The sequence below is a fragment of the Emydura macquarii genome, unplaced genomic scaffold, assembly GCF_026122565.2.
Source record: "Emydura macquarii macquarii isolate MOO-44397 ecotype Brisbane River unplaced genomic scaffold, CSIRO-AGI_Emac_v2 contig_2193, whole genome shotgun sequence".
In the NCBI taxonomy this organism is placed as follows: domain Eukaryota; kingdom Metazoa; phylum Chordata; order Testudines; family Chelidae; genus Emydura; species Emydura macquarii.
In genome coordinates this window covers 145,752-161,963 of record NW_027132330.1, presented here as the reverse complement: position 1 = coordinate 161,963, position 16,212 = coordinate 145,752, and the positions used below count along the sequence as shown (strand labels likewise).

At 47.4% G+C, this 16,212-nt stretch overlaps 1 protein-coding gene across 1 annotated transcript in view; it reads left to right on the top strand.

Annotated features, from left to right (window-relative positions):
- The window catches only part of M1AP (meiosis 1 associated protein), a 74,273-nt gene that overhangs the window by 55,824 nt on the left and 2,237 nt on the right, over window positions 1-16,212 (top strand). Inside the window, exons 4-6 of the mRNA XM_067558845.1 lie at window positions 5,808-5,981; window positions 8,881-9,031; window positions 11,606-11,747. Of these exons, the coding sequence (XP_067414946.1) occupies window positions 5,808-5,981; window positions 8,881-9,031; window positions 11,606-11,747 (467 nt within the window). The remainder of the gene's footprint in view (window positions 1-5,807; window positions 5,982-8,880; window positions 9,032-11,605; window positions 11,748-16,212) is intronic.

The following is a 16,212-nucleotide window of genomic DNA, read 5'->3' as shown; positions in this document are numbered from 1 at the left end:
TGAGCGATGCAGAAGTTCCAAAGTTTGAGGGCTTCTTGACACAGGGGAGAGGAGCAAGTTCCATCCTGTCTGTTTACATAAAACATCACTGTCGTATTGTCTGTAAGGACCGATACCACCTTGCCTTCCAGATGATCTCAGAAGGCTTGACAGGCTAGATGCACTGCCCTCTCTCACGCTGATATGGTGTAGGAGTTTTGACTGGGATCAAAGACTGCATTCTTAACTCCCCCAAGTGGGTCCCCCATCCCATTACTGAGGCATCTGTCACAAGGCATACTGATGGTTGAGGTGCCGAAAAGGGGACCTCCTGTGCATACATTGTTCGGGTCACACCACCAGGTCAGGAATTCCAGCACTGGGGGGGGGGCGAACTATACTGTCTAAGCTGTGACAAGTTCACCAATACATAGTAGCGAACCAACTTTGCGGAGGCCTGAGGTGCAACCTTGCGTGCAGTATCACATATGTGCATGCCACCACGTACCCTAACAACCTCAGGCAGTTTCAAGCTGTTGTGTGCAGATATCGCCTCAGGTTCTCTATGAGGTCCCGCAGTACACTGAAGCAAGACCCTGAGAGGAAGGCTCTGGCTAGATTTGCATCCAGCACTGCCCTGATAAATTCTATCCATCTGGTGTGGATCAAAGTTGACTTTTGGACATTGAGGGTAAGTCCCAACCTGCCGAATGTGGCCCTGATGAACCTTACGTCCGACTCTACTTGAGCTCCGGTTTGTCCCTTGACTAACCAGTCATTGAGGTAGGGAAACACTTGTACTCTCCTCCTCCTCAAGAATACCGCTACCACTGCCATACATTTGGTGAAAACGTGGCGAGCCGCTGAGAGGTCAAAGGGTAGAACCGTGAATTGGTAATGTTTTTGATCGACAATAAAAAGAAGGAATCTCCTGTAGCCCAAAAAGATGGCCACGTGGAAATACACATCCTTCAAGTCAAGGGCTGCATACCAATCACCCGGATCCAGAGATGGGATAATCGAGGCCAGGGTAACCATACGAAATCTCAACTTCTTCATGTACCTGTTGAGGTTTTGGATAGAGCGGAGACCCTCTTGGCTTTCGGGATTAGGAAATACCAGGAGTAAAACCCCTTCCCCTGAGATCCTAAGGGACCTCCTCCACCACTCCGACTTCTAGGGGTGCCTGCACCTCTTTTTTGAAGGAATTGCTCATGAGAGGGGTCCGTGAAGAGGGACAGGGAAGAAGATGGAAGGGAGGGTAGGAGGGCAGGCGTGATGAAAACTGGAGAAAATATCCCAGTTTTACAGTGCGAAGAATCCACTGATCCAAGGTGGCCTAGGACTATCCACTGTGAAAATGGGATAAATAGTGTAAAAACAATAGGGATGGATCCAGGAAACTGAATGTTATGCCAACCTTGGGCACATCCTCAAAAGTTCTGCTTGTCCCCTGAGGACTGCCTCATATGGCCAGAGCTGCTGCCAGAGGAGGGATTTTGGGGCCTCTGTCTGTTATAGTTTCTACCCCTTCGGTGACTGGCGTCTTGCCTGGACGAGCTCTGGTAGAAATGGGGCATGGATTGCTGCGTAAATAGTCTCCTTTGTGGCGCTGGTGTATGGAGCCACAAGGACTTTAGAATGGCTTGGGAATCCTTCAGACTAGTTTTTCATCCGTCTGAGAAGAAAAGAGGGCTGGCCCCTTGAATGGGAGGTCCTGGATAGTGATTTACAATTCATGAGGGAGTCCCGAAGCTTGGAACAAAGAGCTCAGTCTCATTGCCACCCTAGATGACATTGTCCTAGTGGCCACATCAGCGCTGTCCAGCGCTGCCTGCAGTAGGGTCTTTGAAACTGCCTTCCCCTCTTTAACATGTCCAGAAAACTCCGTCTTGGAGTTGGGAGGCAATGAGTCTGTGAACTTCTCCTTAGATACACCTTCAATTCATGGCTATCTACTAAGGATAGTCTGCTGGTTTGCTATCCAAAGCTGGAGCCCTCCAGCAGATAAGAGGTCCAACTTCTTAGCCTCCTTCGCCTTTGGGGTGGGACCCTGCTGCCTCTGTCATTCCCTCTCATTAGCGCCTGCCACTACGAGCAACCCAGGGGGTGGGTGCATATAGAAATGCTCATGCCCTTTTGAGGGAACAAAGTACTTCCGCTCAACCCTTTTGGCCGTTGGGGCCAGAGAAGTGGGTGTGTGCCACAAAGCCACAATATTGTCTTTGATGGTCTTGATTAGAGGGAGTGCTACCCTAGAAGGACCTTCAGCTGTTAATATATCCACCATAGGGTCCTCTCCCTCGGCAATCTCCTCCACCTGCAGGCCCATGTTCTTTGTGACCCTGTGGAGTAGTTCCTGGTGCGCTCTGCTGTCATCCAGAACTGGCGCAGGCAGGAACCACCCCCCACCGCCTCATCTGGTGATGAGGAGGATGACACTCTGACCCCTGGATCCTGTGCTCCCAATGGGGTACCCTGTGTCAATTTCTCATCCTCGGTGCCAGGATTGTATACGATGTCGGCACCGGTGCCGGGGTCTGAGTTTCTTATGGCACTGTATGAAGCACTTGCCGCTGAGTGGGAGGCCAGTCTCTTACCCCCAAAGCAATTGAGTGGTATCTCGCTGAGAGGGATCCTTTGGCCTGGTGGTATGCACAGGATGTCCAAAACGGTCACTGAGAAGGCATCTGCCACTGCGGGACCCACAGTACTGCAAAAGGTTGCGCCTCCCATCCATGCTGTCTGCTGCAGTGCTGGCTTCTCCATGAGACATAGTACTCCGTCTCGGCATCCGATGAAAGCTGTTCACTCCTCGGTGACCACAGAGGTATGGTGCCGGGCAGTGCCAAGGAGCAGTGCTAGGAGGCCCTCGACCTAACCATCATGGGCAGTTTGCCCCTGTACAGCACCATAGGTCTCCTTGGTACCGGATCATGATCCCGAGAGTGGTGACATGGCAATGGAGGAGCAGTCTCTTCAATAAGGTCTCTGGCTGCTTCGAATGTCTCTGGAGTGGAAGGAAGCTGAATGTCCTCCTCCCTCTGCCCGCACGGGGAGTCCACCAGTACCAGACTCAACGAGACTCTTCTCTGACCCAAAGTCAATAGTACCGAGGTTGAGGGCTGGTGGCTCAAGTGGCCCAGAACGGGTCACACCTTGCTAGCCTCTGCCAGCTTAGACTTAGGTGTCAGAGAGCACCCTCTGTCCTTGCGTCTTTTCTGCGGCACTGTGGAATGGGATCGATGCCGTTGCCTTCACTATGTCAGGCCCTTCGATGCTGGGGAAACATGTTGGTGCTAAGGCTCCTTCAATGCCGCTTCTTTTCAAGCTGCCAGTTCCTTCAGACTGGCCGGGGCACTTCGCACCAATGCTGATGAGATGGTCTCTGCTCCGTAGGTCGAAGGGCAGCCTCCATTAAGAGGAACTTCAGCCATTGACAGAGCTCCTTCTGAATCCTAGGCTTGAAGCCTCTGCAGATCTTACACTTCTCTTTTAAATGAGACTCCTTGAGGCACCTCAGACAGGCGAAGTGCGGGTTGTCTCTTGGCATAGGCTTCAAGTAGGACTCACAGGTCTGGAAGCCAGGCAAACCCCATCCCCGGAGGGCAGGGGAGGGTAACGACCCTATAAGCAGGGTACTTAAGCTAACTACACTAACAAATTACAACTATTTACAGGTACTTAAGCAATGAGATAATGAGGGAAGCACTTACTAAGCAAGAGCAGGGAGGCAGAGGATCAGCGGACCCCTATATAGAGAGCCATGGAGGCACAACTCCAGGGGGCACCAGAGCCGACCCTATGGGTACTACTGAGGGAAACTTTCCGGCGAACTGTGCATATGGCGTGCACACACCTACTTGGAATTGATATGAGCAAGCCCCCAAAGAAGAACTGGGCTTATTTAGTCTGCAGAAGAAAAGAGTGAGGAGGGCTTTGATAGCAGCCTTAAACTATCTGAAGGGGGGTTCCAAAGAGGATGGAGGTAGTCTGTTCTCGGTGGTGGCAGATGACAGAACTAGGAGCAATGGTCTCAAGTTGCAGTGGGGGAGGTCTAGGTTAGATATTAGGAAAAACTTTTTCCCTAGGAGGGTGGTGAAGCACTGGAATTGGTTACTTAGGGAGGTGGCGGAATCTCCATCCTTAGAGGTTTTTAAGGGCCAGCTTGACAAAGCCCTGGCTGGGATGATACAGTTGTGGTTGGTCCTGCTTTGAGCAGAGGGTTGGACTAAATGACCTTCTGAGGTCCCTTCCAACACAATGATTCTATGATTTGTCACCTGTTTGGCCACAGACTGACAGTGGGCCATGGCAGTGAGAGCTGCCTTGTGGTGTGTCACCAGAAAATCCTTGATGTATGACTTTGCTGAAGTTTAGTCAAGCAGCTCGCTGGAGAGTGCTGCCTGCTGAGAGCAAGTATATCTCAGGTTGTGCCATACATGCTGCTGCAGCTCTTGTAGAGTTTCCCCGTAGGTGAGTGGATTGTGTACAGTGTTTAGTCTGGCCATTTAGTTTGAGGCACAGTTGAAGAACTGTCTCTTAGCGTTCAGGATTCTGTGCATTTCTCTATTGAAGCCAAGTACCTGATTATCCCATTTTATAGAATGGGCAGGATTTAGATTGCAAGCTAATTGGCTAACTGTGGCTTTACACAAGCAGTTATAGGACTACTATTGCCTGGCTTGAAACGACCATTGATGGACAGTATAGTCTGAGGACTGTGCACAGCATTAGTGAGGAAGACCTGAGTTCTAATCTCAGCTTCAGTCACTGACTGTCTATAAGACTCGTTGCAACTTTCTGCCTCAGTCTTCCCATCTGTAAAACGGGGCAATGATACCTACTCTCGTTAGAAGGAGTTGTGCAGCTGAGTCAGGTTGTTGACCATGTTAAGTACTACTTCTGTTTCACCTACATTTTCTTTAAAGGGATACAGTCTACTTTAAAAACTCCCATCTCTATCCCATCAACTGACCACCTGCATGTGTTTTCACCTTTGCTCTGAACACTGTTTTCTTGCCATGTGAAATATCCCAGGCTGGTGTGGTGAAGGCCCTTGTAACCAGGAGTGTGGAGGCATGCATGTGCATACGCAGCATGGCCCAGGGAGCACTCCTTGTGTTCAGGCATGGACTGCTGTTTCTGTAGCTGTTGGGCTTCCCTGGAAGAGAGAGAAGCTGGTACTGAAGCCACTGTGGCAAGCAAAGAGGAGAGGGTTGGGTGCAGGAAGAAGTGCTGGGCAGAGTAACTCTTCTGAGCAGGAGCCACTGCTTGTGAGTGGGGGAAAAGAGGAGTGAGCAGAGCCCTGCTCTGGGAGTGCAAGGCTGCTGTCTCCTGAAGCTCCTTGGTAGGGCGGCTAAGATGTGCTAAGATATTGTGGCTTAAAGCTGATGGTGAGCTGCATCACTTGGTGTACAGAAAAACAGTAAATTAAATAAGTGGGCCACATTCACTTCTCAGTTATACCCTGTGTCCCCTGTTCCTCAGCAAGGCCCTCTGTCAAATGGGGAGAATGTCTCCTCCTCAGGAGACCGGGAGGCTAAATTAATGGATAGCTGGATGCTATATAAGTATAAACAAACAGAGTGAGGAAAGTACATAAGCCATTGAGACACCATCTGTGCTGCTCACAGTGGCCACAGCACAGATGGTTCATATGGTTCTGGATTCTGAGGCCTCTTCCCAATTGAGAGAGTCTTGGGGACTGGCTTCGTATAATTTCGAGACTCATCTGCCAGGCAAGGTGTAGGGATACTTGGTCCTGCCTCCATGCACAGTGATGGTCCCTTTCACCCCTAAATTTCTATGATTCTCTCCTTCTGCAGACAGTGCAATCCTGGGAATGGAGATTGACCTTCAGACCATAGAGAATGATGTTGTCAGCTTGGAGACTTTCTTTAAAACCTGGCTTCATGATCATGGCACAGACAGAGAGCAGCTTCATCTCCTCCTTCCCACAGAAGGCTTCAGTCACTTCACTGCCCCCAGGACAAGTCTAAGTATTTCATCTTTTCTTCCTCTAAGCTGTGGCCCACTAACTCTCACTGGCCCACAGATCTGTGCTGTAGAACTGCCCTGCTGTACATTCACCAACCAGGAAAGTGATAGAGTCTGGCATTCTATTGTTCTAGAGTCTGGCTGCAACTAATACCATAACTGAGGCTGAAAAAGGAAATTGGTTTAGAATGCTCCATTTTCAGGGCTTATGAGACGTCTCCATTGGATAGAAGTGTCTCAGGTCTGATTTACAGTTACACTAGACTCCTTTACATTCCAGCAGCATAGAGGCAACTTGACATGAACGTGCATTTACACCACCTTGGCAGACCAAAATGTGCCTTATAGCAGTGTCAAGGAGCCTGAGTGTAGCTGAGAATCAGACACCCTCATGAAGAAATATTTTAGGGTATGTCTTCACTGATGGTGGCAAATTTGCCACCATCAGATTGATTCTTTGGGATTGATTGAGCAGAAGCAGAGAGCCACTCAATCGATCCGGAAGTAGATTTAATAAAATCCACCCCCGGAAAAAGAGTAATGCTGCATTGACTGGAGCACCTTTCCCATTGGTGCAGTAAAGTGAAGACGCTGCGGTAAGTAGAAGTTAGGAAGTCAATGGGAGATACTCAAGCTACTCTATGTAGCTCGTGTATCTCCCACCAACTGCCACCGAATTTCCCGGTCAGTGCAGACGAGGCCTTAGAAAATGTGACCCAAGTTGGTTCAGCTGGTTTTTAAGAACTGGGTCAAACTAATGGTCTGTCTTGCCCATTACCCTGTCTTCCAACAAGTGGGCAGTCTCAGAGCTTCATGGAGAGTGTACAGAACAGGGCAGAGTGATCCAACCCTGCTTCCAGCAGTCAGAGATTTAGAGTCACCCTGAGCCTGGCACCACATCCCTGCCTATTCTTGCTAACAGTCATTGATGGACCTAGCCTCTAGGAACTTATCTAGTGCTATTTTGAACCCAGTTATACTTTGGTCTTCACAACATCCTCTGGGAACAAGCTCCACAGGTTGACCTTGCATTGCTAAAGAAGTACTTCCTTTTGTTTGTGTTAAACCTGCTGCCTATTCATTTTATCAGCTGACCACTGGGTCTTTTATTGTGGGAAAGGGTAATAAATAATCCTTCATTATTCAGTATTTCCACACCTTTCATGATTTTATAGATTTAAATTTGGCAGGCATAGAAATGACACTTCCTGAGCTCAGATACTATGCTTAATAGTGGCCAGAGCAGCACCTAGATAGGTGTCCTCTTACAGAATTGTTCAATCTGTTCCTGTAGTACTGGCATAACTGACAGATGGTTGAAATTTGGAGCTACCATTTCCTTACTGGCTTCACTTCAGTGTCACAGTGCCCTCCATCCCACCATGGGCAGCCCTCCCCTTAATATCTGCCACCCATCTTCAAGAGGTTTTTTTGAGAGTGTGATAATTAGAAGATTGGAAATCTGAATTCTTCCTAAATGCAGCAGGTGTAAGTGCTTCCCCTCGGGTAGTTATTAGCCATGGAGTCACACCTGTATTGCCATTGGGATCTCTGAGTGCATGGCCCTACCCTTCCTCCCTTCAGTGCCTATGTGATACAGTGCTGTTTTTAAATTCACAGCTTCCTATTGCCATAGCAGCAGGAGCACACTTCTACTCTCCACAGGTATTGCACAGACAGTTCTTATTTGACTGGGTCCAGAGACAAAGCAGATGCCCTGCTCTCTTGCACATTTCCTTTAGAACGTATGTGTCAGAAGTTTTGCCCTTTCACGAGGGCATTGTCCTCAGAAGCTGTATTTACAGGCAAGGCTGGCACTTATTCTGGTTGTTTGTGAAAATGGATTTTACTCCTTTGCTCATTTTGAATCTCACACTTACACACTGCTGTGTTGGAGCAAAGGCCTGGTATACAATAGAAAATTAGGTCATCTTAACTACATCACTCAAGGCTGTGAAACATCCACACCACTGAGCAGCATAGTTAAGCCAAGCTAATCCCCAGTGTAGACAGCACTAGGCTGACAGAAGAATTCTAGCTACCGCCTCTTGGCAGCACAGCTGTGCCACTGTAGCTTTTTAAGTGTCAGCAAGCCCTAAGAAGGGAACCAAAGCAAAGAGTTTCCTCACCTCTACATAGCATGAGATTAGCTGCATCCCCTAGAAGCGGAAAGCAACTACCTGCAGCCATTAGATAAGCAAGCTGTCTTTGGACATAGAGCAGCTGTCACCCTAGTGATGGGATTTCACAGAGTTTAAGTAGATATCACTCTTCAGAGGCAAAGGGGGGGGGGGAACAAACACTAAGGGAATGGGCTGAGACCCCATTATGGAGCTAGTACACTGCCTCAGCTCCACCTTCCTACAACTATTCAGAGGATGTCCTTTCTTTTTAGCTGGAGTTTCCACTGTCCTGTCACCAAACAACCATTTCATTAATGTCCCAAACAGGACAAGGTCTCACTCGTCGTTTCCGCCTTCCATGTGGATGATTTACAGAGAAAGAGACTGACTCTGGATAGGCAACATTGCTTAGTGGTTCCTGGGACAAGGAGCCAGGTGCTCCTGAGTTCCAGTCTGAGCTCTGCAGCTGGCACACACTGCGCCGTTATTGAGCTGACGCAGTTGTCCATACATTTTCAAGAAGTCATTTCAGCACATGCCTAAAAATTAAGCATGTACTATTTCTCCTCTGTTTAAAATAGGGGTAATGATTTTTACCTACCTTTTGAGGGGGCTGGGAACGTTCATTAGCTAGACAGTATCCCATACTTTGGTTTGATTGTTCCCTGTATAGTTGCCTGTCAGGAAACAATATTAATCTATTAAGTGTTCAGGATGTAAAGTACAAAATGTCACTAGTTGTTATAGTTTGTCATCTCTGCCAAATCTTTCTTTGTAGCATGCGTGAAATGTGATATTCAGGAGAGACTGCTTAGCCCAGCTCTGCTTCCTGGAGCAGCCCATGTCACAGTGAGAACAGATGATGTAAACACACCATTCGAGATGGCAGCCTGTCCAGCTACAACACTGTGTAAACTCAGAGTCATAAAGTAGGTAATGCACAAATACTTTGCTAGAGATACAGAGAGTTTGTTTCGTTTCTCACCTTTATGCACCTACAGTACGTCAATGAGGCAATGACAATGTCATAACATCCTTGCAAGGAGTTGGGGAATTAATGTTATACTGAAACCTCATTAGTGTGTCACTCAGCAGGGATATGAAGAGTAGAGTTCTAAAGTTACCAGACTGTATCTCTGCGTATCTGCCTGGGAACACCATCCTACTAGCTGCCTTATGCTGACTATCACATCACACAAATGCTCAGAGCTGAAGTGGGCTCAGAGAGCAGTAACGGTGCGTCCTTCAGCAGCATTGCTGACAGGGACTGTTAGTGAGAAAACCCACAGATTAAGCGAATGGAACAATCATCTCCTGGGGATCTGAGACAACTAACTGCACGGCAGAACACCATCTACAGCAGTATCAGAATGCTTCTGCACTGTCAGTGGGTAGTGGGGTAAAAACTGAAGGGTTCATTGCACCTCAAGAGGTAGCACACAGCCCAGCTTCCAGAGCAATGTAAATCTCAAGCACAGCCACAGTCCCACGGTTGTTAAAGTCCAAAGAGAGGAGGCGCTCCAAGCCTTCCTGAACTCCAGACAGATCCTGCCTCCCAGTGCCACATGTGGGCATGCCCCAGCAGCTCCTTCTCAGCACTGTCTTCACTACCATTGCCAGAATGAGGGGGACAGGGGTTGTATTTTAAAGTCACCAGACTCCTCCCCTTTCCTAGCAGGCTTTGCCAGGAAGGGAGACACTCAGCCAGGCCCTCCCTTCCCACACTCACACCAGACTCAAGAGGCTCATGCCTTTCTTTCCTGTAGAAGCAGCCTACTGTATACCATGCCCTGAATCCAGCCATCAGGTAAAGTGTAATACTTCCCTCTCCCTGAAATCTGGTTTTCTGGTACTGACAAAAGGGGAGCGCTGAGCCCCAGTCCTGAGGTTCTACATCATAAGTAGGGAGTACGAGTCTAGATTATTATTGAGCACTGATTTGTTCTTCTGAAGCTTTTTCCTCACTCCCCAGCAAGAGCTTGTCCAGGCTCTCGCACATGGGAAAACTGAATCCCAGGAGAAAAAGGGTGAGACAAAAACCTACAGAAGGGAAGAGAAGAGAGAAACAACAGGAAGATGGGTTATTTGTATGAAGCAGTGACTCCTCATTGATGTCCTACCTCCAGCTTCTCCCTCCCCCTCTTCCCAGAGTTCAAGTCATGCTGTTCACCTGCCTGCACTAAAAGGATGGAGTCACCTTATGAGCAATTTCACCACCCACTAAAGCCAAATGCTTACTGAGGGCCAGAGCTCCCCCTAGTGACTAAAACTTAGCAAATGATGCTGCGGCTACATTGTTCTGCAAAGAAAAAATAAGCAATTAGTAAGTAGGACTAACAGACCTGCAGATACTTGAGGCAGTTATTCCACTACCAGGTAGAATGGCAAGGAAAGCTGCCAGCTAGAGATGCAGTATAGGCACTCCGTCAGGCTTGCCAGGTAGGAATCAGGGCCCCCAGCTCCTGTTGTGAATGAGTTAGTAGCTAGTCCCACGTACAGTTTGGTCCTGCACAGGCCAGCACCTACATGACATGGTGACTGGCACACTAGACTATCTGGAAGAGGCACTACTATTTTTCTCACACCTCCAAGTAAAACTTATGGGTCTCCTTCCTGTTAGGTAGTTGTTCCAGTAATAATAATTGATCACGATAGAAACAGGCTCGCTAGGTTTTTTTCTGTGGTTTGTGCATAGAAGGGATTTTATTTAATGAATGAACAACTTTGTATGCAATGATTTTACAGTCCCTCCCAGCCACCTTTCATAGATTTGTGATTAGACCAAAGATTAATTAAAAAAATACTTAGCACTTGTATAAGGCTGTACATGTTCAAAGCGCTTGCAGGTATTGACTAAACGACCCTGTCAAGCCCCCAGTGAGGCTAGAGGGAACACTTCAGACACCACTAAAGAGCAGCAACCTGTGGGTGGGATACAGCAGCTGTTTACCAGCACACAATACAACATCAGCGTTTAGGATGGGACGTGAAGGAGAATCATGATCCAAGTGAAATAAGTTAGGAAAGAAGGTCATTGCCTAAGCTGGTATGTGGCTGGGACACAGGAGTGGTTAGTATTTACAGCTCACAAAAAGCGGGCACCATCAGCCACACAGTGGGGGGTGCGCAATTCAGTGCTGACCAGACAGAAGAGCAAACCCCACCTTCATGCAGCAGCTTGGCTTTACGCTGTGCTTGCTCAGAAAATCAATGATCAGGCCCAGCAATACTGCAGGTTTGAGCCATGGCAGGGTCATAGCAGATGGTGGTATAGTTGCTGGTATCTCCCACCCACCTCCAATGGTGAGTGTTTAGGGCACCGGATGTGGGTTGGAGCCCTCCCTTGCCCCGCACCCCGAGCGAGTGTTTAGGACACTGGCACTAGCCCTGGGTTGGATCTCTGGATCATCAGCAAGGCCTGGGTGTAAGTGTTTAACAGTCAGTTTCTTTTGCTAGGGGTTGAGCACAGACTATCATCGGCAGCTTTCCCTTTGTTTTCGCAGGGCCCTGAAGGCTGAAGGGGTTTGTGAGTCAGTGCTGTTTGGGCTTCCCTTCATCATTAAACCTACGAGTTGTTGGCAGCTGGACTGGGATGAGCTGGAGATGAACCGGCATAACTTCCATGCCCTGTGTCACAGCCTGCTGGTGAGTGGGTGCAAGCTGTGCGCTGGATGGGATCTGTGAGGGGCAAAGGCAGGCATGAGTCTGGGGCAAAAGAGTTCAGCCTGCTACAGAAAAGCTGTCCCAAGGATCTGCAGCTGCTGTGTTTAATCCACAGTTGTGCCTGTGAGTTCTTCCAGCAGGTGCACTGGAGCTATTCTACAGCAGATGGCCAGTGATAGAGGGCTCTTCAGGCTAGCAGACAGAGTACCAGTAGCTAGAAACTGAAGCTGACAAATTCAGACTGAAAATAAGACACCAATTTTTAACCATTGAGGTAGAAAGAAAGGGAAAAAAAGTGATCCAGGCACCTACAGCCCTGTTATTGTGACCTCAATAATATGCAAGATTTTAGAACAAATTTTGAAGGAAAGAATATTTAAGGACATGGAGGTAAATGGAAACTAGGATAAAATGCAACACAAGTTTACCAAAGATAGGTCATGCCAGAGTAACCTGATATCTCTCTTTGATAAGGTAACTGATTTCTTAGGCCAGGGAAATGCAGTAGATCTAATCAGAACTTCAGAAAACCATTTGATACAGTGCCACATGAGAAATGATTAGTTAAGGTAGAGAAGACAGTAATGAGTACAGAAATTGTAAGATGGGCAAGGAGCTGGCTAAAAGGGAAAGGACTACAGGTAGGAGGGACATTATTACTGGAGTTCCTCAAGGACTGGCCTTGGGACCAAGCTTTTGTAATATTTTCATTAGCAAGTTTGACACAAAAAGCAGGTGTGTGCTAATGAACCATAAATGTGGGCCCAGAAGGGAAGTTATCAAGTCCAGACCTCTGTGCTGAGCCTGGACGAAGTAAACCTAGACTGTCCCTGACAGGTGCTTGTCCAGCCTGGTCTTAAAAACCTTCAGTTATGGGGAGTCCACAACCTCCCTTGGTAACTTAGTCCAATGCTTAACTACCCGTAGATAATTAGAAAGATTTTCTTAATATCTAATGTAAATGTCCATTGCTGCAGATTTAGCCCATCACTTCTTGTCCTACCTTCTGTGGACATGGAGAACAATTGATCATAGTCCTCTTTGTAACGGCCCTTCATGTATTTGAGGATGGTTATGTCCCCCCTCAGTCCAGTTTTCTCAAGACTAAACATGCCCAGTTTTTTCCCTCATAGGTCAAGTTTTCTAAACCTTTCATCATTTTTGTTGGTCTCCTCTGGACTCTCTCCAAGTTTTCCACATCTTACTTAAAGTTTGGCACCCAGAATTGAACACAGTACTCCAGCTGTCTTACATACAACACTCCTTCACAACTGCATCACATTGTGAGTCACATTCAATTTGTGATCCACTATAGTCAGCAGATCCTTCTCAGCAGTACTATCACCTAACCAGTTATTCCCCATTTTGTAGTTGTGCATTTGTTTTTTCCTTTCTAAGTGAAGTAAACTGCATTTATCTTTATTGAATTTCATCTTGCTGAATTCAGACCAGGTCTTCAATTTGTCAAGGTCATTTTTAATTCTAACCCTGTCCTCCAAAGTACTTGCAATCTCTCCCATCTTGGTGTCATGAGCAATTTTATAAGCAGACACTCCATACAATTATCCAATTCATTAATGAAAATATTGATTCTAAGGCCAGAAGGGACCATTGTGACCATCTGGTCTGACCTCCTGTATAGCACAGATTTTCCCAAATAGCATAGCATAGACCTTCCCCAAAATAATTCCTAGAGTAGATCTTTTAGAAAAACATCCAATCTTGATGTACAAATTGTCAGTGATGGAGAATCCACCACAATCATTGGTAAATTGTTCCAATAGTTAATTACTCTCACCATTAAAAATTTATTCATTATTTCCCTTCTGAATTTGTCTAGCTTCAACTTTCAGCCATTGGCTTGTGTTATGCCTTTCTCTGCTAGATTAAAGAGCCCATTATTAAATATTTGTTCCCCATGTAGCTACTTGTAGACTGTAATCAAGTCACCCCTTAACCTTCTCTTCGTTAAACTACATGGAATAAGCTCCTTGAGTCTATCATTACAAGGCACGTTTTCTAATCCTTTAATCATTCTTGTGGCTCTTCTCTGAACCCCCTCCAATTTATCAACCTTCTTCAATTGTGGGTACCAGAACTGGAAATAATATTCCAGCAGTGGTCACACCAGTGCCAAATCCTAGGCAAGATTCCCGTTTATGCATCCCATATTGAATAGTACTGGACCCAGGACTGACTCCTGTGGTACTCTACTAGATAAGCCTTCCTGTTTGACAGCAATCTCTGTGGGTCTGGTCTTTCAACCAGTTATACACCTATCTTATAGTTATTCATCTAGATCACATTTCCCTAGTTTGCTTATGAGACTGTCACGTGGAACTGTGTGAGTGAAGTCATGATGCACTTAGGGACCAATAGAAATTTTTGCTATAAAACGGGGACTGATCAGTTGGAAACAACAGAGGAGGAGTGAATCATAAGAAGACTCTGAGCCACCATTGTGATGCAGCCATGAAAAAAGGCAAAGGCACTCCTAGGATGTATCAGGTGAGGTATTTCTGGTAGAGATAGTGAAGCATGGAGGGCCGTTTTTGTGAGAGGAGACTAAAAGAGCTTGGCTTGTTTAGTCTAGCAAAATGAAGGCTGAGAAGGGATATGATTGCTCTCTATAAATTCATCAGGAGGATTAACTCCAGGGAGGGAGAAGAGCTATTTAAACTAAAGGATAGTGTTAGCACAAGAACAATCATAGAATCATAGAATATTAGAGTTGTGAGTAAATTTAAGATGGAAATTAGAAGGTTTCTAACCATCAGAGGAGGAAGATTGTGGAATGGTCTCCCAGTGGGAGTAGTGGAGGCAAGAAACCTACCTAGTTTTAAGATGGATTTTGATAAATGTATAAAACAGATTGTATGATGTGGGTTCAATGACCCTCCTTGCACTACTATGTTCTTAATTAACCAATGGCATAACTTACCAATGGCTGCAGTGGATTCTCCATCACTGGAAATTTTCAAATCCAGATTGGATGTTTTTCTGAAAGATCTGCCTAGCTCACACAGGAATTAATTCAGGGAAGTCCTTTGGTCTGTACTATGCAGGAGGTCAGACTAGAAGATCACCCCCCTACAAAAAGGATTTGGACAAGTTGGAGAGCAGTCCAGGGGAGGACAACAAAAATGATTAGGGGGCTGCAGCACAAGACTTATGAGGAGAGGCTGAGGGAATTCGGCTTGTTTAGTCTGCAAAAGAGAAGAATGAGGGGGGATTTGATAGCAGCCTTTAACTACCTGAAAGCAGGTTACAGGGAGGATGGAGCTAGGCTGTTCTCAATGGTAGTAGATGCCAGAACAAGGAGCAATGGTCTCAAGTTGCAGTGGGGGAGGTCTAGGTTGGATATTAGGAAAAAGTTTTTCACTAGGAGGGTGGTGAAGCATTGGAATGGGTTATCTAGGGAGGTAGTGGAATCTCCATCTTTAGAGGTTTTTAAGGCCCAGCTTGACAAAGCCCTCGCTGGGATGATTTAGTTGGGTTTGGTCCTGCTTTGAGCAGGGGGTTGAACTAGATACCTCCTGAGGTCCCTTCCAACTCTAATCTTCTATGATTCTATCACAGTGGCTCTTCTAGCCTTAGAATCTATGAATGAAGAAGTCAAAAGCAGAGTTCTGGATCGCAGCCTGGGGAGCAGGGGCTCATTGATCCAGTCGCTGGATAGTTCAACAGTCTGTCTGGGAGGTGGAGCATGTTACAATCTGGCCCGGTACTACTCTGCACAGTCACCAGATTGTGGGTGGATGCAATCACTTGATCCCACATGCTTCTAAGCCAGCTAGGTCAGGGCAGAGGCTAACCTCCATTTCTAATGCTGGGACTGCAGGGCACACTTTTGGGCTCAGACCTCGTGTCCAAGCCCCTCCTTTGGAACATGGGGCAACACTGCCCACTCATCCTAGACCAGGGGTGGGGAACGTCCGGCCCGCGGGCCGTATAAGGCCCGCAAAATCATTTAGTCCGGCCCGCGGGACCATTTGGTCAGGCCCTGGCAGCGGCGGGGAATTCGGCGGCCGGGGGGGAATTCGGCGGGAATTCGGCGGCGGGGGGGGGGGGGGGGGGAATTTGGCGGCAGCACGGTTTCACAGCGGCGGGGTTCCGTGGGGGGGGGGGGGGGGGGGGGGGGGGGCAGTGCCCGCCGCCGAAACCCTGCTGCCGTTTGCCCCTTTTCGGCGGCGGACACTCAGCCGTCTTCCGCGTACCACCATCAGGCCCTTTGCAGAAAAAAGGTTTCCCCACCCCTGTCCTAGACCATGATACCAATGTCTGAAACCAACCAAGCCCTCCCGCTTGCTTACACACAGCTTCACTCAGCCTGTGGTGACGCTGGACTTCTATTTTTAACCCCAGCAGGAACAATGTGGCAGGAAAGCAAGGAACAAGGGCTTAGCAAAGGGATTTCTTGACCACAGAAACTTTACTTTGAAAGTCC